General features: G+C 40.5%; 1 protein-coding gene across 13 annotated transcripts in view; it reads left to right on the plus strand.

Annotated features, from left to right (window-relative positions):
- The window catches only part of LOC115025507 (microtubule-associated protein 4), a 101,706-nt gene that overhangs the window by 15,489 nt on the left and 63,611 nt on the right, over positions 1-22,606 (plus strand). For 11 of the 13 annotated variants that reach the window (XM_029457805.1, XM_029457804.1, XM_029457818.1 and 8 more), the window contains exons 2-3: positions 8,909-9,097; positions 12,103-12,159. In XM_029457805.1, the coding sequence (XP_029313665.1) occupies positions 8,911-9,097; positions 12,103-12,159 (244 nt within the window). In that variant the 5' untranslated portion in view covers positions 8,909-8,910. The remainder of the gene's footprint in view (positions 1-8,908; positions 9,098-12,102; positions 12,160-22,606) is intronic. The other 2 variants (XM_029457809.1, XM_029457816.1) reach the window with 1 other exon arrangement.

Raw genomic sequence — 22,606 nt, forward strand, 5'->3', positions numbered from 1 at the left:
TAGCCCCCTCCTATCTCACTGACCTCATCTCCCCCTACCAACCCCTGCAGTCCCTCAGATCCACCTCAGCTGGTCTCTTCTCCACCCCCAAATCCAACCTGCGCAGCTTTGTAGACAGAGCTCCAGGGCAGCACCCAGGCTCTGGAACTCCCTCCCCCAAGACATCCGTGACTCTCAGTCCCTCACTATATTTCAGTCCCGCCTCAAGACGCACCTCTTCTGTATTACTGTATTATTCTTTCTTTTCTTTTTCTTTTCTTTTTCTTTTTCTTTTTCTTTTCTTTTTCTCTTTCTCTTTTTATTCTCTCGTCCCAACCCCTCCACCCTACGTCCCTTACTATTGTAAAGTGGCTTTGAGTTCTAGAGAAGCGCTCTATAAATTCAATTTATTATTTTTATTATTATTGTGTTCAAAGGTTACTTGTTATTTTGTTGTAATCACATTTTCGTCCTGGCCACTTATTTAACTGATGGACCACCTATATAATATTCACATGTGTTTCACACACACACACACACGTACACGTACACGCACACACGGTATATGATGGAAGATAACTAAACAGCACCTGTAGGCCTCCTGAGACTAATTACAACACAGTCTGTCTGTCTGTCTCTTTCTCACGCACGCACGCACGCACGCACGCACGCACGCACGCACGCCCGCGCACACACACACCCTCCCTTTGCCACTCCCTATGTTCTATAACAAACCAGAGGCCTGTGGGGCTGTCTCTCTCTTTCTCTCTCTTTCTCTCTCTGTTCTTTGCCTCTCTTTCTGCAGTGTCTCCAATGTCTCACCACTCATAGTAGTCTAAGTAGTCACAGCCTGATGGTTAATTAACCACCAGTTGCCAGCTGAAGGGTCGAAATGTGAAATGAGAGAAGTGTATGTGTTACTTTGTATTGTCAGCTGTGCAGCAATTATGTCTCTCAGTGCATACTAATATTTGTTTGCGTTTGGGTTTGTCGGGACACCGATATGCTTTCATATCAGGAAACATTCCATAATAATTAAAGGTGTGGCCTAATGTTAAGGGCTGAATTTTATGAATAAAATACATATAAATACAGTGACTGTAAATATAGGGTTTCATTACAAAGGGAAACTTTGTAACCACTACAGAAAGGATTGTCTCTGGTATTTTGAGTTTATGAAACAACTGCCTTTTTATAATAATGAAAATAATGAATGAGTCCAACAATGAATGAATTGATATATCCCATGAGGTTAGAACATTGAAGAATAGCTTTTCATTATAGTGCTTCCTTGTAGCAATGCTTGACTCATTGGAAGCAGTTCCACATGTTTATCTTGCCGGTTCTACAGCTACTGCTGTTAACACAAGCTGTGAATTCCCCGAGGGCTTAGGTGAGAGAGAGAGAGAGAGATGTTTTACATAAATGATCTCAAGTTTAATGCTTTAAAAGTTGAAACTGGTGTTCTATTTCAGAATGAAATTCAGTGTTGGGAACATATTTGAAACTTAAGTACTGTAGTACATTTACTTTGTTCCTTGCTCTAATTAGTAATTGATTACTGAACTTTTTAGTTGTTGTTAAAGGTGTGTGTGTGTGTGTGTGTGTGTGTGTGTGTGTGTGTGTGTGTGTGTGTGTGTGTGTGTGTGTGTGTGTGTGTGTGTGTGTGTGTGTGTGTGTGTGTGTGTGTGTGTGTGTGTGTGTGTGTGTGCGTGTGTGTGTGTGTGTGTTTGCGTCAGGGTGCATTGACAAAGTGTGATTGTGTGGCTTGATGAAATAGCCTGAATGGCCCGCGAGGAATGTCAGCGATAGCATCTCAATGTGAGATTACTGCAATGGCAGCTGGACTCTGGACACCTCGGACCTCAGTTCTCACACACACACACACACACATATTAAAAAAAGTCATTATACGGGATTTACCATTTTATTGTTTATTATTATCAGTCAGATAATTGCCTCATATTTTACAATTTGACCAATATGTGATTGATTTTGATTGCTTTTACATTAAGTGTACAAGCACTTAGTCCACAGAGTTCAATAACTCTCACAGTTTCCACAAGAATGTAACGTGGTAAGGAGTTTTTATGAAATGCCACCTCAACATGACAGAATGGAGGTTTGTCCTGTGGGCGTACTTAGAGTTGTGATTTACAGGGTGTGAACAGGTATCAGATAACCGAGTCTTTCACCTCCCTGCCCCCGTTCTGCTTTCATGTTAACTCACTGAGGGAGTATCATGCTGTGTGTGAGTGTGTGTGTGTGTGTTTATGGGAGTATTCAAACTTTCCTACAAGTATCTCTGCTTCTTAATAGTCTCTCACACATACTGTAGACAGACGCACTGCATGCCTTTTGAAGTAGATCCCCTCAGGTGAGTGTGACAGAGGTTTACAGAGTGAGCTGTAACTGAAGCAGATAAACCACTCCATGACTATTCTAAGATAGGACAACCAACTTGTATGGGTTAGTAGTTACATATTAAGCACTAGAACAATGCGTCCCAAACTGGTCAAACGGAGGACGTTAGGAGGTCCCTGGAATGTACTGATGGTTTTGCATAGTGCATGCACTAAGGACTGAGGGTGTTTGATGGAGTCTTAAATCAGAATCAGTATTTCTGTATCTTCTAGCTCTGTGTTCAGAGTCGTAGAGCAGTTTCCGGGACAACAAGATCAGGAGGCTGGTTTTTAGATCATCAGCAGCAGCAGCAGCTTTATCTGCTGTCCTGTTAGCTAAGCCAGTTCTAGTTTGTGTCTGTCTGTCTGTCTGTCTGTCTGGAACAAAAAACAGAAGTATAGCTGTAGAAAAAAGAGGAAATGGCCTCAAATAAACAGACACACACAAAATAAAGTTGTGTACTCAGGCCATGCATTACAATTAAAGTCGGATGAACATGTGTCTGTAGAATCACCAAGTGGACACAAAACTTGCATGAGGAAAATTATTCCACATTATGTAGTGCAGTTCAGAAAATATTGCAATGATGATGATATTAATCATGACTTTTTGTGCCAATTCTTTTTAGCTGCAGACTTCTAACATTCTGAGGATTTTAGAAATAAATAAAAATGTGCATTAATATGACTTGTCTTTGAAGTGACAGTAATAAGAGAAGCCATTAGCAACAACCTGAACCACAGAGTCATAAACTCATTCAAGCAGTAGTACGAGCCAGCTCTCGTTCTGTCTCACACACACACACACACACACACACACACACACACACACACACACACACACACACACACACACACACACACACACACACACACACGCTCGCATGGTAACTGAGTAAGCTCAGCAATTGAGAGGAAGTGTCCCACCTCTCTTAGATAGTGACATCAGAGGTGAGCTTTCCACACAGTGGCTACAGGCCCAGGCCACTGAACACTTAGTTTTTCCAGGCCATGTTGAGGCTGTCTACTTTAATACATATTACACACTACACTAATAATACCAGATCCTTTTTTTTGTTCATATGGAGCTTTATATAATATCACATTGTGCAAATATCCTATCAATATGGGATTACAAATGTCCATCTTCAAAACACTAATTCTGTGTGTTATTGGTGCATTACAGATTATGTCAGGGTCACAGCCAGAGAATCAATCTACTATGTAGATTAAATATATATGCAGTCTGATACAGGCAGATGTTGGAGTTGGAGTTATGGGTGTGCAATAAAACGGCAATAATGCTTTTCACTTCATGATTATACAGTAGGGTCATTTCTGTTTATTACAATGAGGGTGTTATTTTCATAGTTTCACTTCCTGGTTCAGTCCTGACTACCATACTCTCTCTAGTTGTGTGTGTACACAGATAACTGGTGTGTCACATCCTCCCAACAGCATAAGAATATCATTTGGGTATGACATTGGCAGCACTTCAGAGAAGTAATCTCACACTCACTTTTCTCTGACTTTTTTTTAATCATTATTACACCAGGGAAGAGACATTTGTCTTTGTCAGAGATAATTATATATGTGTGGAGCAATTATGGCTGCAGTGCCTTGCTCTGAGGCACGGTTTTGAGTACACTAGATATTCAAGCAGCTGGCCTGTATCTGGTTTCAAACCTGTAGCTGGAGTGTAGCGGTGTGTGCAGGAATCAAGGCAGCAAGTTTGACCCCTTCAATCTTCATGTCATATACAAATAAAGTTATAAAAGCTAGTTTCGTTTTGGATGTTTGGCTGAGATATGATTAAGGGTTAATGATTTATGAATTGTAAAGATCTTATCATCAACCTCATACATCCCAGATTGTTATTCAATGTTTATCCAAGGAAGTTAACTCCCGATCCAGGTCATGCAGAGTTTTTCTCTTAATAAAAAACATACTTTCTACTAAAGAGACATGGCAGCAGCAGTAGCAGCAGTTCAGGAAGGATCCACACTGAGCGAGATACTGAACAAGCTCCAAGGCTCCTGAGTGCCTTAATCAAGCACAACATTAAATTGTAGTGCTGTCATATATTCAAAGAACACAAGGAGGAGAACATGCAGAGTGATTTTTGAGATTAGGTTTTCTGTGTTACATCATGCATCACCCTGACATCCTCTATAGGAGCTGTGTTGGTGTCCTGCCAAAGAGAAGCTTATGAAAAAACCCCACACACCACTAATTTCTCTCTGTCTGTCATCTTCACTCCCTTGTACACTTACAGATCTTCTCTCAGACATTCACTATATCATCTCACTGCACCTGCAACATCTGCGTATACCGATCCTGTGGACACACTGTATGATTAAGGACTATTTTTTTCGACTTTAAGTGATTTTCAACAAAAGAATAACCTTGCCTTTTGTCAATTATTAGTGTTTACGTTCCAATTCGTCCAAATGTTTAGTTTTCTGGAGCCAAAGACACAGACCACTGTAGTTTACAGTAAACAAACCTTCCAGTGATAGAAAGTGGATAGTCCCTCTAAGTAAGTTTAAAAAAACAGGTTAAATACAGTGTTGGCAGTGCAGATGGTAATTTCACAGAGTAAATCATCATTCAGTCCTCCAGAACAAATGGAAGAATTGCAGTATAAGGAATTTGCCAGCAACTATCCTCCTTATAGAGCTGCATGATTAATCGTTTTTGTCTGAACAAGTTTAACTATAGTTTAAAACAGTAGCATTGTCTCAATAAACTATAAATGAGAGGCTTAAATTTTAATTACCCAGTCAAGCAAGTGGGTCAGAAATCTACTTGCCCAAAGTAAATGTTTACTTGCCCCTATACAAATGTTTTTATTTATTTATCAGTGTTTATCAAATAACAACAAAGGCTAAAGTAAATTGTCATCTTTAAGTAAATTAATCTGGAGGTTTGCCCACATCCTGTAACACCACCCAAATAAACTCTAGGATAATTGAAATGCTCCCTTGCTCTTCAGCTCATAAACTTTGTCTTTACACGTCGCCAAGTGAGTTGCTAGATTTACCAGCCTGACGTGGCATTGTACCTGCCCCTTATTGTTGAGCCCTGAATGGTAATTTAAGACAGCTTTCATTGCATCCCCTGGATTAAATGAGAGCTGTTGCCAATAAAATCACCTCATTTATTTAATTTATGTTAATTTTGTGAGTTGGCAAATCAACAGAAAATGCATTCTATTTTTTTAACTCCCACATATCGATGAGCATAGGGCCTCAGAAATCCAGTATCGGTGAGGCTATATAGAATAAACTAAGCTTAATATTTCAAATGTTAGAAAAAATATAGATGGCTATATATTGTTGCTGTTCCTGAAAGTCCAACATTCACAAATACACACATACACTTACACACCCAAGTATTTGTTAGCACACAACACAATAGAAACTGCCTCTTCCATGGATTTCCTTCCTTTGTTGAATCCAGATTATTTCCGAGTGGCCACACCAAACATGTGAGCAGGAGGTGGAAAACAGGAGCTCAGCTCAAACTAAGGCACCTCGCTGGGGTAAAAATAAAACAACTTGAGTTTATGACTTTCTCCTCCTTGGATCTAAATCCACCCCGCTGTAGGACCCAGGCTAATGAAAAGGTTCTGCTCCTGTGGTCATGAGGGGGACCCAATGTAGAAATAGAAGCTGAAGAAGCTGACGGAACAAAAAACTCCTCTAGATTAATATTCAAATGGTTAAATCACAGTTGGTAGACTGGGTGGCATGGATCACCCAGCCTACTCTGCAGCTGGCACAAATGACATACTGTATACTAAACACACTCACACACACACACACACACACACACACACACACACACACACACACACACACAGATGATGTGGGGTTAAATATGGAAACTGGGGCAGTGTTTCTGACCAGCAAGGCTTTGTGGTTGTGGCAGTAGGCAGCAGTGTTCCTGTGACACACCCTTGTCTAAGCACTGGGGGCCCATTTAGACTGCTGATACACTGGCAGTCAGGCGTGTAATGAGTATGCCTACATATAGTTTATTTATATTCCTGCCTCAGAAACCACCCATTGTTCACTATATGTAGAGTTTCGAAGCGTATGTTATGATTTTACGTTTGTTTTGCTGACTGATTCACTTACTAACTGGATTGGGATGGTGTGTCCATGTGACTGATGGACTGGGTGATTGATTTTATTTCTTGACAAAACAGCTCACGTCTCTAGAACGTGAAATTATTATGGATAGCTGACATGATTTTATTAGTTTATGATGGCTTAATTAGTTATTTACTTTTTATTTGTATTTTATAACCCTTATTTTGTTATGCGGGGTTCACTGAGTGCAATGTTGTCTTTTTCAGGAACGCCCTGATCATTCACACAGTTACGCCTTCACACCTGTTGAATTAAGTGCCTTGCTCTCAGTGGTGGTAATGAGATGGAGGCAAGCGCTGCTTTTTACTTTCCCCACCCAGATTTATCCTGCCTGTTTTTATAACCAACGATCTCCTGATCACTAGCTCATTTCTCTAACCTTTGTCCTTATGCAGGCTACAAAGAGCAAAACAGTTTTTTCTTGTTTGTTTATGTCAGTCTTTTCAACAGTCTGTGAGAAGGACTTATCCAGTTTCCCTTCTGCTAATATTCAGGAAATGTTTCAAAATAATGATCTGTCACCACACTGATCATCATACATGAGCTGCAAACACGTTTTTAAGTATTCTTGTAAAACACTGGTACTATATTGTACAGTGTTTTCCAAACTATTAGTGTGTTTATAAACCAGGACGTTTTTATAAACCATAAAAGACAGCCATAAGTACACATACTGTATATTGTAGTGTACCTGTACCTGTTCTCTTGTGGTAATAAATAGATAATCCAGTAGATGGGGCTGTGCAGTTATTTTGGGCTGCATCTGCAGCTACAAAAGTTAAAACATTTCCTGTAATATTTGATTGCAGACGTATGTAGTTTTAACAAATGTTGATATGTATGCTGCCGTTTAAATAGGTTGAGATACATGTTGGCTGCAGTTTAGGAAAGACAGATCTGTTATGTGTTTGTATGAGCGTGGTTGGCAGGGCAGCTAGGTAGGAAGGAAACTGTAATAACTCGAAGTTCTCAGGATTGATCTGCTTTGCAGCAAATTAGTTTTCTTGCATTGTCGTTGAGCAAGACCCTGAAACCTAACATGCTGTTTCAACAATGAAAGAAAAAGGAAGTTCAACAGAGAGGGAACACAATATTTTGTACGGGGCAAAGATGTAAAGTTTGCTGTAGACGATAAAAGGAGAAATGTAAAGATGGAGATGAGACACACAAACACAGTGAGCAGAGGGTGCTGGCACCGAGGGTAATCTGGCATTATAGTTGGAAGATGACACAATATGACTCGGCAAATTCCCCTGGCCATTGGTTGAACTCCCAGATGAGCTGATTACTGCTTGGATCTGTGTGTCTGTTTGTGTGAGTCCGTGTTTAGGTACAGATTGTGCTTCTGTGTTGTACCAAGTCTTGCATGTCTTTCATACAGCATTATCCCATCTGAAACTGTGTCTCCTTGTGGTAGAAAGTGGCATTACATGTAGGTCATAATCAGATATAAAACAAAAAAACTTTCTTTTGACTAGTTGCCCACCAGAGAGGTCAGGCTCAGGCCTGGCAGCTGGTTGCTCAGAGGGCACTTCAGTAGGATGGATGCCTTCCATCACAGGGTTTGGATCCAGGTCCAGTATTCTTGTTACTGCTCCAGAGGCCGGTTTGATGCCACCTCGGGACACAAACCAGCAGTCCAGTCCAGTTCCCATCAGATTTTCATAAGCAAATATATTTTGTCATTTTATTTATCATGCATGTCAGATTTAAGACTTCCTTATGATGCAATAGGCTGTAATTTTGTTGTTCTGTTTTCATGGTTGTAGGGCTTGCGTTATAATTCATTTTACCTTCTCATGTCCTTTAACCACTTCTCCCCTCCATTTCCATCTCCGTCTCCCTCTCTCTCTCAATTTCTTCCTGCTTCACTCAGCTTTACGTCCACTTCTTTTATCTTTATCTCTCCATTTCAACTTCAGTCTCTGTCTCTTTCTCTCCCTTTCCAATTTGCCAAAGTCATGTAAACACTTTGCATCTCGGAAACGTCAACTTTTCTGGAATTAAAGAAATGGCCTTGTTTCTTTTTTTAAATGGCAACCAATCAACAAGCATAATTGGAGTGATTTGAAAGGCAAACAAGGTTATAGCTGGGTTATATCTTTTTTTACATTTTCTTAAGATGTATTCTAATGTGGGTTACATATTGCTAGTGTTTCAGTAACATTTTTGTCACTATTACTCAACATATAGATTTTCTTTTGCAGGTGTAAATGAAGATAATGGATAATTCATTATACAGTGATGTTTTCTAATGTTATACATCCTTTTTTGACTTATAGTATTGTTTAGCACTGGACAGCATCATTCAGCAGGTGCTAACATGTTTAATGTTCTCTTGTTTATTCTTCTGTCTGTGATTGTGTGCAGCCATGGCGGAGTTAGATCTGAGTCTGAGTGACGCACTTACGGACAGCGTTCCCCAGCCAGGTCCGGAGAGCCTGGTGGAGAGGGACTTTGTGGCTCAGCTGGAGGCTGAGACCTTCGACGATAAGGTCGGGGAAACGGTGGGAAAGACAGAATACATACCTCTGCTGGACAACGACGACACCAGGGCAGGTGAGACTGATATGATGGAGCCCAGTGGAGCATGGGGAATGTAGATATTATGACGAAAACCAAGGTCTTTCAAAATCCGAAACCAAGTCAATGCCAACATTTTGAAAACGTCACAGTACTCGTTTTCCTATGGTACCTCAGGTGATGTAGTACCCAGTATTCCTGTTGGGGTGTTTTTTCCCCTGATAATGCTACAATTGTGAACAACAAATCTATGTTGCAATCGGTAGGAGGAGAGCTAGTTAGCTGTTAGCAGCCAATGGGCCACACAGTCCAGTGTTTCCCCTACCATTGTCTTGGAGGGGCACTGCACCCCGTCAATGGAGCCCCGCGCCCCCCCTAAAATTCAAGCTGTTTTTTTCTTTTCTCGATTATTATTATTTTTCATAACTCACTTTTCACACTCACAGGTGAGCTCTTTCATTAAATAAACTAAACGCTTATGCTATTGATCTAATTTATGTGCACGTTTCAGTTTGTACTGTCTACTTTGCGCATTCACATTCTCTCCTTTACTCCGTTTTGCGAAGGGCGGGGCTTCGCACCTGACACACACACGTGCACACACACCTACAAGAAAGGAGAGGAGAGAACTAAATTGAAACCGCCCCACGCACGAAGGCCCCCCCCCTCGCACGCATCTCATCCGGCCCAGACAGCAACAGCACCCCCTGTCGCACGGTGAGCACCCCCCCAGCAGTAAACCTAGGGGAAACACTGCAGACCTTCTTGGCTAAATAACTGAGCTAACCGAGTATTGGGCGAAATTATAAGATTATCATGATGTGTTCAAATATAGTCTTGTAAAATTGAGTTCATGTCGAGAAACTTGAATGAAAAGCCTACAGTTTTTTTAAGGACATTCTTTCACAGCAATATAAAATAGATATTAGAGAGGGAATATGACCTGTTTAACTTTCTTACAAACTACACTATGCAAATGGTAATAAAGGAATGTATGTTGTATTTTTTACAATGGTATCGAGTTGGGTACCGAGATTCGTGGAATTTCACTGGTATTGGTATCGACTACTAAATTCCTGGTATTGTGACATCCTTACCGAGCACAACATTTTAATTTATAAATAGATTTGAATTTAGGGTTAAAATAAAAATAAAAACTCTGTCTTCTGTGTAACTCAAACCTGAGTTAATCTCCAATCATAATACTAAAAGCCTTGATTTACATTTTCCTGAACAACATTATGTTCGCATCTGTATCTGATTCCATCTATCCTGAACACTATTAGAATCTGTGTTATGTAACATGAACTGCAGCTGCTCCTAAATGACAGATAGTATCAGGCACCGCTGGACACTGGCTGCCATTTTGGATCTGCTGGTGTGCCATTCAGCTGCAGAGAAGATAGACGCCTGAAGATAAGCAGAATATCTGCTTCTAATATCTCACACGACTAGTGCAATTTGGGAACTTTGCAGGAAAATGAACAGTTACTATCCAAATGCTCCACCTACTCCAGTGAAGATGCTCAGGGTTTAGTTCCAAAGTCTGCATGTATGATGATAATCCTCCCTAGTGCTACTGTGCATGGCCCTTAAACAAGAATATGTCCTTGACCACCCTGCCCAGTTAGAAATGTCTAGGTCATGGGCCTTGGGTCTTAAGCTATGTAATAAATCTGTGCAATTAGAAAATGTGCAGTGGAACTGTAATGGCTTTATACTGTATGTAGATATGTAGGTTCTGCAGATCAATACTCTCGGTGAGGACTCGGGAATAACTTTTTCCTTGTTAATTTACTAGACTTCGTATGAGCTATGGTACAGTTATTGATTGCATTCATGTGTAATATTTTTATTATAGGATTGCTGTATGAATATTGATTTGTTTTTTTGTTTTTTTTATATACCGCAAATATCTTCCTATACCGTGTTCCTTGGTGAAATGTCAGGAAGCTATGAAAAAAAAATCTAACACTAAAGCCTATTATGTAGGAAGGTAAGTAAGCAGATAGCTGGATCAAATAAACAGCTGAGTGATAAACCAGCTAAAAAGAAGTGACAGTTAACCGGCGCTGACTCAGCTCTCGGGCCTGTTTTGGTTACCCAGACACTTTGGTCAGACAGTCAGACTGTGTGTGGGCACTCGTCAGTGACAGCAAGCTGTAGGACGGGCCGTGGGTGGTCTTGCCAGTGATCAACTGTGGCATGCTGCTTGCATTTTGACAAACGCAGACCTGCTGACATGCCGAGTGCCAAACAGCAGGGCGAGGCAGTCTGCAAATGATTGTCCTCTGTCAGCAGGAGAGCGAGACAGAGGAAGATTTGTCTTTTTTGTTTAGTTTTTTACCAGAGTTGTTGGTGTGTTGCCCTGATGCACATGTACTGTGCACTAATGCCCAATGTGTGTTTGATGAGTGTCCTGTGCTCTTGTTTTTTATATGTGGTATTTGTGTCCTCTCTGTGGTCACATCATACCTTGTGTTGCATGGGGTTTGGGGTTTTTGTTTAATCGTGTGTGAATAGTGAGTGTATGGGCAGAGGCAGTTTATTTACCAAAATGACTCTTTTGTGTATATACAGTATTTCGGTGCATGTCTTTGAATGCTGTATATATATATATGTTTGAGTGATTGATTCATGTCCTTGTGTGTCAGAGGCTTGTCATACGGCTGTTTACAGAATGAGCTTTGTATGTTACATGTGTGTCTGATGTACACATTGATTAGATAAAGTGCAGTGACTCGGCAGTCAGATGCCCCAGTCTGATCAGAATGGGCCCGTGTGGTATGAACTGGCACAGCCACAGGCAGACAACACTCATGCCTATAGTGAGGTGCCCTTCAAAACCCTTAAAAGTCAGGGTCAGAGGATTCCATTTAATGCCAGGCTCAGTCTGTCAAATCTACGCTGTACAAACCAATACCATGCAGTTAGTTTTTCTATCTCGTCACGCCATTAGCACGCAGATGAGTAATGTGTGTGTGTGTGTGTGTGTGTGTGTGTGTGTGTGTGTGTGTGTGTGCGTGCGTGTGTGTGCCCAGACACCGGTGCTGCATTGGAGAATGGACAGCAGGAAGCTCATGGGGTGCAAAAACCTGGTAAGACATATCCCACAATTCCCTCTGCCGTCGATAAGGCTCTCTGGTCCTCCTCACCCACCAATCATGGGCTGTTAGTCTTTTCTTGTCTTTCGACCTTGTTTACGTCCTTCTTGTTCTTCATCGCAGTTCGATTCTCTGTGTGTGTGTGTGTGTGTTCTTAGTATCTTTTCAGAGCAGTGAACTGCTCTCACTGCTCTCCAACATCCTTTCAATGTCATCTTAAGAGCAAGGCTGCGGTTCTAAAAACATGTTTTTTGATATCATTTTTTAAAATATTTCATTTATTCAGCTTGGTTTGGAACTCTAACTATAGAAAGAAAACTCTCCTAGGATGCTGAAAGCCCCATATTCACACAAAGAAATCATTATAAACAGGAGGACATGACCTCAGTGTGAAATAAAAGAGTCATATTCGCTAAGCCACACCTCCTTTTAAACGATCCAATCAAATCTTAAGTATTTGATCGAAACCTTCTTGTAATTATTCCCTGGTCACATACTCCCTTTCACTCTGAGATACAACTCATTATGGAAGCCTAAGTCGCTCTTCCATGTCTCAGAGACTCTAATGGTATTCTGTCAGAGAAAGTTGACAGATGCTGTGAGGGACAGTGTGAAGCGCCAAAACATAGATGATTAAGATGCATTATGTTTAACCAACGCATATGTTTTTTGCGGTTAGTTAAATCCTCAACAATGCATTATATTTCAGGGCAGTTTGTCATATGTTTTTGAATGTAAACTATTAATTAGCGAAATAACTAACTACAGCTGTCGGCTGGCATTAAGTGGACGCCATGTTTTCCATCTTGTTCACCTTTTATCAGCGACGGAGGAGGGACTCCATCCCATACGTCTACAGATTTGTGATTAGACGTTGTCACCCTTTGCAACTTGCCGTCTTTCTACAGCTCAGGAATAGAGAGAGCTAATCAGTAAAGATTGAATTAATTGGGACTGCAAAGTAGGTCATTTGCATAATCAGTGCATGAAACTGAATCTTAATTGACAGCAGGAGATTATCAAATTGTCACCCTGATAATATCAATTGCACTCCTTTTAATAAATGGAATAACACGACAATTGAAGCTTGTACTCAACTGTCCTTTCGTTGCTTGTGATGTGAATTGTTATAGTGTTACCTCTTATTGGAGATAATTAGCCACAGTGAAGAGATGCAGCTCTAGAGAGGAATTTATTGTGTCTAATGAACTAACACTCCTTCTGCCCCTCTGGCTATCTGCTTGTACTGAAATAGAATGAGAGGGTATGTTTCTTTTGTGTGTGTGTGTGTGTGTGTGTGTGTGTGTGTGTGTGTGTGTGTGTTTTCAATACTCTACCTCCCCCCCCCATCTCTCAGCTTTAACATAATTGCGCCATACATACTCTTGTTCCTCAGTTTACTTTTTGTTTTCATCATGCAGCTGTTCCATTTTAAACTGCAGAACTGCTGTGCATGTCATTCGCAGAGAAAGTATTTTGGATGGGTGTAGGAATTAGCATGTGAGGTCTCCTCCACTGACAACACACAATCCCCATGGCTGCACGTATCTGCAGAGTACGACATGTATAAAATCGAGTCAGTTCACTTTCAAGCACTAACTCATAACCCATTTATACATTATTAAGTAGCAGGATCTTGAGAGAGAGAGAAAGAGAGAGAGAGAAAGCGAAGCAGTCAATGATCCTAAATGTTGGTGTATCCAGCCTGTGCCCAGCATGTTACCAGTTGCACAAAAAGTACAATATTAGGCTGGCTGTTTTCTATGATAATGTCCTGTCACTGATGATATCAATAAATCAACAGCCTCTCGTTAAAAAGAGGTTTTCAGACTTTCTTTCAGCAAAAGAAGAATTGAATGCAACAACATTGTGGTGCTGAAATTTTACATAGTCAAAGCTCCATCCACTTGGCAGTAGGGTGGTGTTGATTTAGTTTGTGTGTGTGTGTGTATGTGTGTGGTCACACATATTCAAGTTCTGTCTTTTGTTGAAACTGAGTGACAAAGTCTGGATACATTGTAGCTGTCTGCAAGCAACGCTTGTCATCTTAGGAATGAAACTGGCATCTGGTGTATCTCTGTTTCCCTCTGCCATTTGATACAAATGCACTGTGGGAAGGATAAAGCTGTCAAACCTGCCCACTGCCATCATTTCATGTGCAGTGCATCGTCCATTGAGATGACTGGAAGCCTTGGTGGGATGGATGTTGGCGACAGTGGGAGGAGTGATCAGCATGTAAATCAGACGCCTGTGTTGGCATGTTCACCGCTTAGCTGTCGGGCTGTTTGCATGGCATGGGTCGCTCGTGTTACCATGGTTACAAGGCTGCATGTGTGCATGTGTTTATTTCTAATCAAGAGAAATGCTGTTGAAAGGAGGCTCTGTTTAGGTTTTGGTTAAACTCTCTTTGATTTCCCACACCGCAAGAGGACAGTGTGAGGTGTGATATAATTTACTTCAGTGGGCCCACATTAGCAGACAGAGCATCTGGCCTTGTCGGAGTGCATTGGATCCATTCATCTCTGTTATTCCAGCAGACCACAGGGAGAGGACACAGGCGGTGTAGGTAGTAGTAACTGGGTCAGAGAATTGAGAGTGTGAGCTGAATCCTGACGGAGCAGATGTGTATGTATGAGTGTGAACTGTATGTGTTGAGACGCTGCATGCCACACCTCCAATGCATGACACTTCTGCATGGCACATAAAGACTAAAAGTATATGGTATAGAATATCCTCCCAAATATTTGACCAATATAAGATGATAAAATAAGCTCTGGCATGTAACCTTCAGAATAAGATAAATGTGGTGTTGGTCAATTATTTGACATTTGATAGATGAGTTGCAGTTGAGTTTTACTAACTTGCTTTCTTCCTTTTTCCCCTCAATCCCTTCCTCTTGTTTTACTTTTTTTTCTCTTGGCCCTCTGCATAAACATTTAATTTTTTATATGTATTCTTTTTTCTTTTCATTTATTCTTTCTTCTCTCTTTCTGAATAAACTATAATTTGTAAATGCACTTACCTTTTTTACTTAAAAAAACCCAAAAAACTCTTTAACTCTTCTTTTGCTATCAACCCCATATTTCTTTACTCCCCTCTTCTCTCCGCTATTTCTCTTTTTTCCTCTTTTCCCAATACCCCATGCTTCAGAGGACTAGAACTCGCCTCCATCGCCATGCCGACTCTCAATCAGCTGTGCTTCCGCTTCTGTGCACCTTTTCCCTCTCCCTGTGCACCATACAGACACACCATCTACCCTATCCATGGCTCCTTTCATCCAGTATGAAGGCGAAAGTCTGATGTTGTGGACAAGATTCCACATTACTTTCACTCATGACAACTCACACACAAACATTATATGTGCACATGCACACTCACAATGCTACGCTGTCTCCTGATTTCAGCGCCTCAACATAATGTGTCGGCACACTGTGATTCACTCCTCCAGACAAACTGGGTGTCTCTGACCCACAATTGTCTTTGGACATACACACATTCACATTTTGAAATAAAATTTGTATCTTTTATTTATTTTTCTGTAGTTCTACTTGGTCTAGAATGACTTTATTTCCACTGTGTCCAATGAAATGTTCTCTTGTTGTCTGTTTCGCGCCGATCACTTATTATTTGCAAATCAAGTATATTTGTCCAACATGAACAGAAATAGATACAAATTCAATTCAGCTTCACATGTGTAAAGGCCTACTGTGGCATAAACTAATAAATCACAATTAAATAACATCATGCCCATCTGTAGTTTCTCTCCTGCTCTGTCTCACAATCACACGGAAGGAGACAATAAGTTCACTAGTCCATATCCTCACATGCACACACAGTCACAGACGTCCTCCAGTAGCCAGCCCTCCTGTCTGAAAGCTTTCAAACTGTGAGTGGCAAGACAGATCCGTCAACACCCAGCATCCAGCACACATTTGTGCAAACACAAACAAACTCACAATTGAACCCACCCAAGGACTTATTGTATATTTTTGTCAATTTAATTTTCTTGAATGAAATGCTCTCAGCCCTCTTTGATGGTCACCCTTCTTTTAAATCTCTGAGCTGTGAAACCTGGACTATTTATCTGCTTTGCACAATCTTCCGTTAACCAAATATGTAAATAATAAAGCCAGACTTTTAATGGACAATCATTAATGTAAACAATGTAAAGAATGTCCCAGTAGTCTTTGTGATTTCTTCTTTTTAATTTCACTGTAATGTGTCGTCAAATTCTAGTTATTACGTCAATTAATCTTATCCTTTTGAGTGATAGATTATATCTTGATTACTTACTTTCGTGTTTGCTTATTATTAACACTATATGTTTGTTGTGTCTGTTGTTGTCATTGTGTACGCAATGAATTCAATCAGTCAAACATTTTAGTTAACTGAAAAGTATCTAAGAATTTATTATTAAGATGACAGGGTCCAGCCACAAGCTGCATCCTTTCCTTAAACAGGGTTTTGCTTTCAAGTGATACAAATGTTTGTGTTTTCAGTGGAACTACTTTCTACCAAAGAAATAGTCCCTGTGAATACTGTTGACAGAGAGGTTTTTGGATCCAAAACCAGGATGCTTCTAGAAAGACCGTTTTTTTTTATCTATCATAAATATAATTCCATTGTATTAAGATGGTGGCAGTATTAGTGTTTGGTTGAACTGACCCTTTAAGAAAAAAATGAAGAAAAAAGGCCTAGACGAAAGAAAAGTATGATTTGTTCATGAACACACTTCCATCTGTGTGTGCATTTATAGCAGGCACAGCACCACTCATTGTGACACGTTTGATGCCCCTCAGATCTTCTCATGGTTGTAAAAATAGTCAGAAGATCATTTAAAACCTCCATTGGGATATTTTCAGGGGTCAGAGGTGAAGCTACAGACACAACAACATTGTTCACCCTGCAGTGCAAAGTACTGTACTGTTATTTGTTGATTTGTTATTATTTAGATGCATAGAAACATCCTATATGTGCCACAAGGTTTAGATCCAGCCTCTTTTATGTGTTTTTCGCAAAAAATATCCATCTCAGTGTCTTTTTTTTTTATAGATGTGCCTCTCTCTGTTGTTTGCCTGCACCATGTGCTAATAAACCAATATATAACACACTTACCTGTGTTTTGGGTTTCTCTTTCTTCTTCTAACCAACCTGAACTAAAACTCTTCTCTAATGTCTAACCGCTGCTTATTTCCTTCTCTTGGTTCCTTTCTTTTTCTGTCCCTCGCAGCCTTTTGTATTGTGCGCAGTATCATTTCCTATTTTTCAGATATTCTTATATCTTTAGCAGCTTTCTAAGAGAACAAGACTCTTACACATCCTGGTTGTAGCCTTTGGAGGCATTGGGTTTTTACAATGTAGAGCTTTAGAGATTAGTGTGTGCTGCAGGGAAATGATTTTGCTTCTAAGAAATGTGCCTTGGTTACAAAACAGATTTATTTATTACTCTTTCCTTTTTTGGAAGGAAAAAAAGAAGGAGAAACCAGTAATTCCTTTTGCCCTCTTACTTTTGGTTTGAAAATACACAGAAACTGAAAAAAGGGAATTCTGCCTTCTCTAAAGATGTTTGCCAGCTATCAGTATATTATAGCTTCTCTTTCAGAACCAATGGCTGACTGAAATTAAGTTCAAAACATAGAAGGAGATGCACCTCAGGGGGCACAAAGTACATATAGAAAGCATGACAAAAGCTTGTCTTCTTATTCTACAGCGTACTACATCATCATCGTCAGCTAAACTGAAAATATTGCTGATCTAGAAATCAGAATCCGCTTTATTGGCCAAGTGTGTGTACACATACTTTCATTGCTCTCAATGTACTTGCATGATGATATGTACTGTACATGTCAAATTCTATCAAGTTCTCCAGCCTAACCAACAGAAGGAGCATCCAAAATGACCAGTTTGAGTGTTTTGTCATCTGAAGACCCTCTCTGCAAGATAGCATTGTTTGTTGTGCCAAAACTTAGTATACAGAACAGGTTCATGTGAATTTTCTTTCATCACCATATAAGATGATTAAGGTTAAGTGGTCGCACACAGCGCTTCCTTCCTGTCTGCATATGCATATCCCTGATTGTATTATGTATAGAGGCGGGTGCGAGTCCGCGTCTGTACTGGAGTTTGATCAAGGCTTAAGAGTCGACAGCCATGCTAGAATACTGTAGAGTCACTATGCGCAGTGTTAACTTTCAGCTAAATACTAAGATGCTGTAGCAGGTTTAATGTTCACCATCTTAGTTTAGCGTGTTAGCATGCTAACATTCGCTAATTAGTACTTAACACAAAGTACATCTGAATCGTTCGACTGCAGGAATTTGGGTAAATTGAGATGTGTGTGTTTTACAACTTTTTTTTACATTTATTGACTTATAATACAACTAATCAAAGAATAATTCTTACTTTCAGCCCTGTTGAAATTCCCTTGGAACACTTTCATGGCCTTGTTGAGTCCAGTCCCAGCAGGGAAGCTCTGAGATGAGCTGTATTGCTCATGATTTACCCTCCACTATAATGTAACCTCCAGAGATCAACCTGACCTGTGCGATCCTCTCTGTCAGCATGGGTGTGTTTGCGTGTGCCGGTATATATGGGGCAGCCTGCCCTACTTACACTCACAGAGTTGTCATGTGGGTGTTGTGGAGAGAAAAAGATAGGCAGATAAACTGAATAAGTCCTATGTTTAAGCAGATGTGCTTTTCAGCGCATGGATCACCTTTTCAGAGTGTACACCACAATAACGCACATAAATGCACGAACATCCCGACCCCCAGAGAGCCTCAGCACGAACAGCTGCTCCCCTCCATTTTCCTTAAAGAGGGTGAGTGAAGGACGATTCAAAAAGGATTTAAGAGAGGGAATAAGATGGAGACTTGATGAGTGAAGTACATAATGCACAGATAGACCCCCACACAGTACATTTTTATTGCACACACAACCTTGAACTCCTGTCAGGCCTGCATCATGCGTTATACATTATTGATCTAATGTATTAATGTTGTACATTATAGGCTCAGGGGAACAGCATGCCATTGGTCCACCACTTTGGACCTGAAATATTTCAACACCTTTTTCATAGATTCCCCCCACCCCCAGAGGATGAATCTTAATAACTTGATCTTAATAAATTATGAGCAAAACGGCACTCCACTTGGATAGTTTCATGTAGACGCCATTTCTCAGCATGCAAACAGGCAACAATGAAGTTGCAAAAAAGTCCTAATTATTGTAAAGTTTAATGTCAACGTTATTAAGTTATCAAGTGTTTGTTAGCTAACCTCACTTTCACAGTAAAGGCCAACCGCTGCCACACAACCAAGAAGTAATGTTTTTAGTATTTACTCACAAGAGATTTAAAGTACAGTACAAAAAGCAATTAGGCTTGTGTTGTGTGTATGCTCTACTTAATAGTGAAACATTTAATATGCGTGTTCATTTAATTAAGACCAAGACAACTAAAACTATTGGAAACTGAAAGACATCCTGTTTCTGTCAGCCTGCTTCCTCCTTCTTTTCATTATGTCACCTTTTTTTTCTTTGATTGGAAATCCATAACTTCTGACTTTTAGCTGAGCACATCACCATCTTTGTATAATTTGTTAAACTCACGCTGTCATCCTGTTTCACTTGAAGAAGTGATTTGTTAGAAATGCCGGATAAATCTCCTTTTAAATATTCATGATGGTACTTTAATCCCCGAGCTGGGGGGGGAGACTAATTCCTCTTTCACTGATGTCTTCTGTGTAGACAGAAAGCGTTTCATGTGTGTGAGCTTTTCTCACATGTGAATGTGTGTGTGTTTCACTGCGAATGTGTATGTTTTGTGTGTATCCACATACTTGCATGTGTGTATATGTGTTTGACTGAGCAAAGGCCTCCCTCTTTGCTCTTGTGTCAGAATACAGTGTGTATGTGTGTGAATATCAAGGCCTCACACTTGCATTTGAGCTTTAAATGTGAAATGCTCTGGATGGGAAGCATCAACATGGGCAACAAGCGATTCTTCCACTCTCCGCTGCTCTTTGAAGTGTGCACTTGCTCACTTCATCTGTTGATTTGACAGGTACTGACTGCACAATCCCTGCTGGTGGGAGCTAAATACCCGCCCCCTGCTCGGCTCAGTAGTATGAATTGTGATCCATGATAGTGAGGACTGCTAGAAAGCATGACAGCTGGAAAAGCATATGAGCGAACAAAATACGAATCCGGAGGATAGTCGAAAATCCGTTAGCGGTAGCTCAACTCCTTAATCCTGCCAATAAAAACTAACAAACATTGACGTGAAGAAGGTCAAGAGGAAGTTATGGTGGTATTAAAATAGCCACAGAGGGACTACTTCAGTGTTATTTTCCTCTTTCCAGACAGACAAAGAGGGTAGATACAATGACATACTAGGTGTGTGTGTGTGTGTGTGTGTGTGTGTGTGTGTGTGTGTGTGTGTGTGTGTGTGTGTGTGTGTGTGTGTGTGTGTGATAGATAGCTGCAGGTTCTGTCAACCACCTGTCTCTTGCAGAAACATTAACACACACACACACACTACAGAGACATCACATCCAATGCACTTTCCTCTCTGCAGCCTGTCAATGCACATCACCATCTCATGGCTGAATTTGTACCATCATTGCATTTGCCTCATGACTTCTCGCCCTCGACAGCCTGGTCGTCTCCTCTGTTTTACACAGCACTTTAATTTAAAGGACACATCCGAAATTATTATGGAAAAGCTAAAAAAGCGAAATGTCATAAAAATGTTTTAACTTGTTTTTGGGTCTAAAGGGCAATATGGCTACAGGCTATATTCATTCATCATCATTATGTAAACCCCACAAAGGGCTAGAGCGTATCCCAAGATGCATTGGGTAAGAGATACTATGTAACAGTTTTCGATTTGTTTATTTTCATTGGATGCCATTCAAAGGTATTAAGACCCACGTCTCAAATTGTCTCTTTAAAAATGAATGTCATCATTAATAATGCCCTTCTTGCACTACATATTGCATAGATTGATAGAGGAAAATTACAGCTTCAAAGACTTTTAGTCTTGTATGTAAGTATTAACAGCCAAAAACTTGACATGGTACATGAGATCAACATGTGTTTTTCTGTACACTCAGAGATGATCGCTGTAGTGTTGCATCATGTAAGATTATTTATGTGGCGGCTACAACCCAAGATGACCAATGTTGTGGATATCTTGCCTTATAATAACGCTGAATCACCATTTTGTTCCATTCATTCAGCCTGGCATTGTATACTTGTTAGCCTTCCATCCCACCAACGTAATTGTCACTTGACTCCAGAGCTTGGGTAGCATTTGTAGTTACTCTGTTAGTCAACGTTTTCATCACAAACACGCTTGCCATGCTAGTTACCCAGCTAGTTACAATACTTAGGAAGATCATGTACACATTTCTAATCATGCTTTCAAAGTACTGATTGGTCGATTCTTTTCCGGCCAACCAAAGTACCCGTCAGTAGGCACAACACCAGATAGAATCGGATATGTTGGCGGACATTCAGACTTTTGGAACCAGGCTAATGGATGTATCTGCTTTGTATATATCGATGACAGCAGCTTGGCTGGACATTGCAGCTGTCTCTGCCTTTTTCATTGTCAACATCAGTGCTCATATACATGACTACAGCATCATAATTCCCTCTTGAGGTATACCAAAAGAGAATGTTGTGGGTTTTGGGTGTTTTTTTGATGTGGGTCGTATCGTTCCATGTGTGTTCCAGCAGCTGCGGCAGGATTTGAAAAGTTGTTAAAAGTAAGATGTTTGCTGGCTGGAATAAGTCAAACCCGGCCAAGCTTTGATCTTCTATAATAACATCAGATCCCTACATAGAGAACCACTGTATGCAGTCTCTTTATATCACTGAGGCTGAATGCTCAGTGAATGCTCTAGGAATGCCAAAATAATAGGGGAAAGCCTTCAAACTGTGGCTAGGCTAGTACCATATGGTTGTCCCCAACCTTTAGCCCTTCTAATCCTCTCTCCAAATCTAAAGACCCTTATATCTACCTCTCCTTCTCCATCTTCCTCTTCCTCTCATGTCACTCTTATTCTTTATTGTTTGTATTAATACAGCAATTGATATTCTTGGAAGGAATACAGTTCCCAAACATCTACAAGGACATACAGTATACCAGACTCAGGTTTAAAAAAAGTGAATAATATTGTAGGTAAAGGTGAACTGGCTGATTCAAAGTATATGATTAATGTTCCATTGTGGCTGAATCAACAGGACACTCTGGATGTTTGTCCTTACCCGAGAGTAGCACTCTGTCCTCCCGTTGAACCGTCATAGTGCGCCTGTGGTCCTGCAGCCGCCCTGACCCAGCTAGTTCAACGTGTCTATCCCAGCTCGAGGAGCTGAGGCTGAGGCAAAGGAGCAGGGAGAGGCTGGGGTCAGCTGTAGGACAGCACAGCCTATCCTG

Source organism: Cottoperca gobio, chromosome 20, assembly GCF_900634415.1.
Source record: "Cottoperca gobio chromosome 20, fCotGob3.1, whole genome shotgun sequence".
Classification (NCBI taxonomy): domain Eukaryota; kingdom Metazoa; phylum Chordata; class Actinopteri; order Perciformes; family Bovichtidae; genus Cottoperca; species Cottoperca gobio.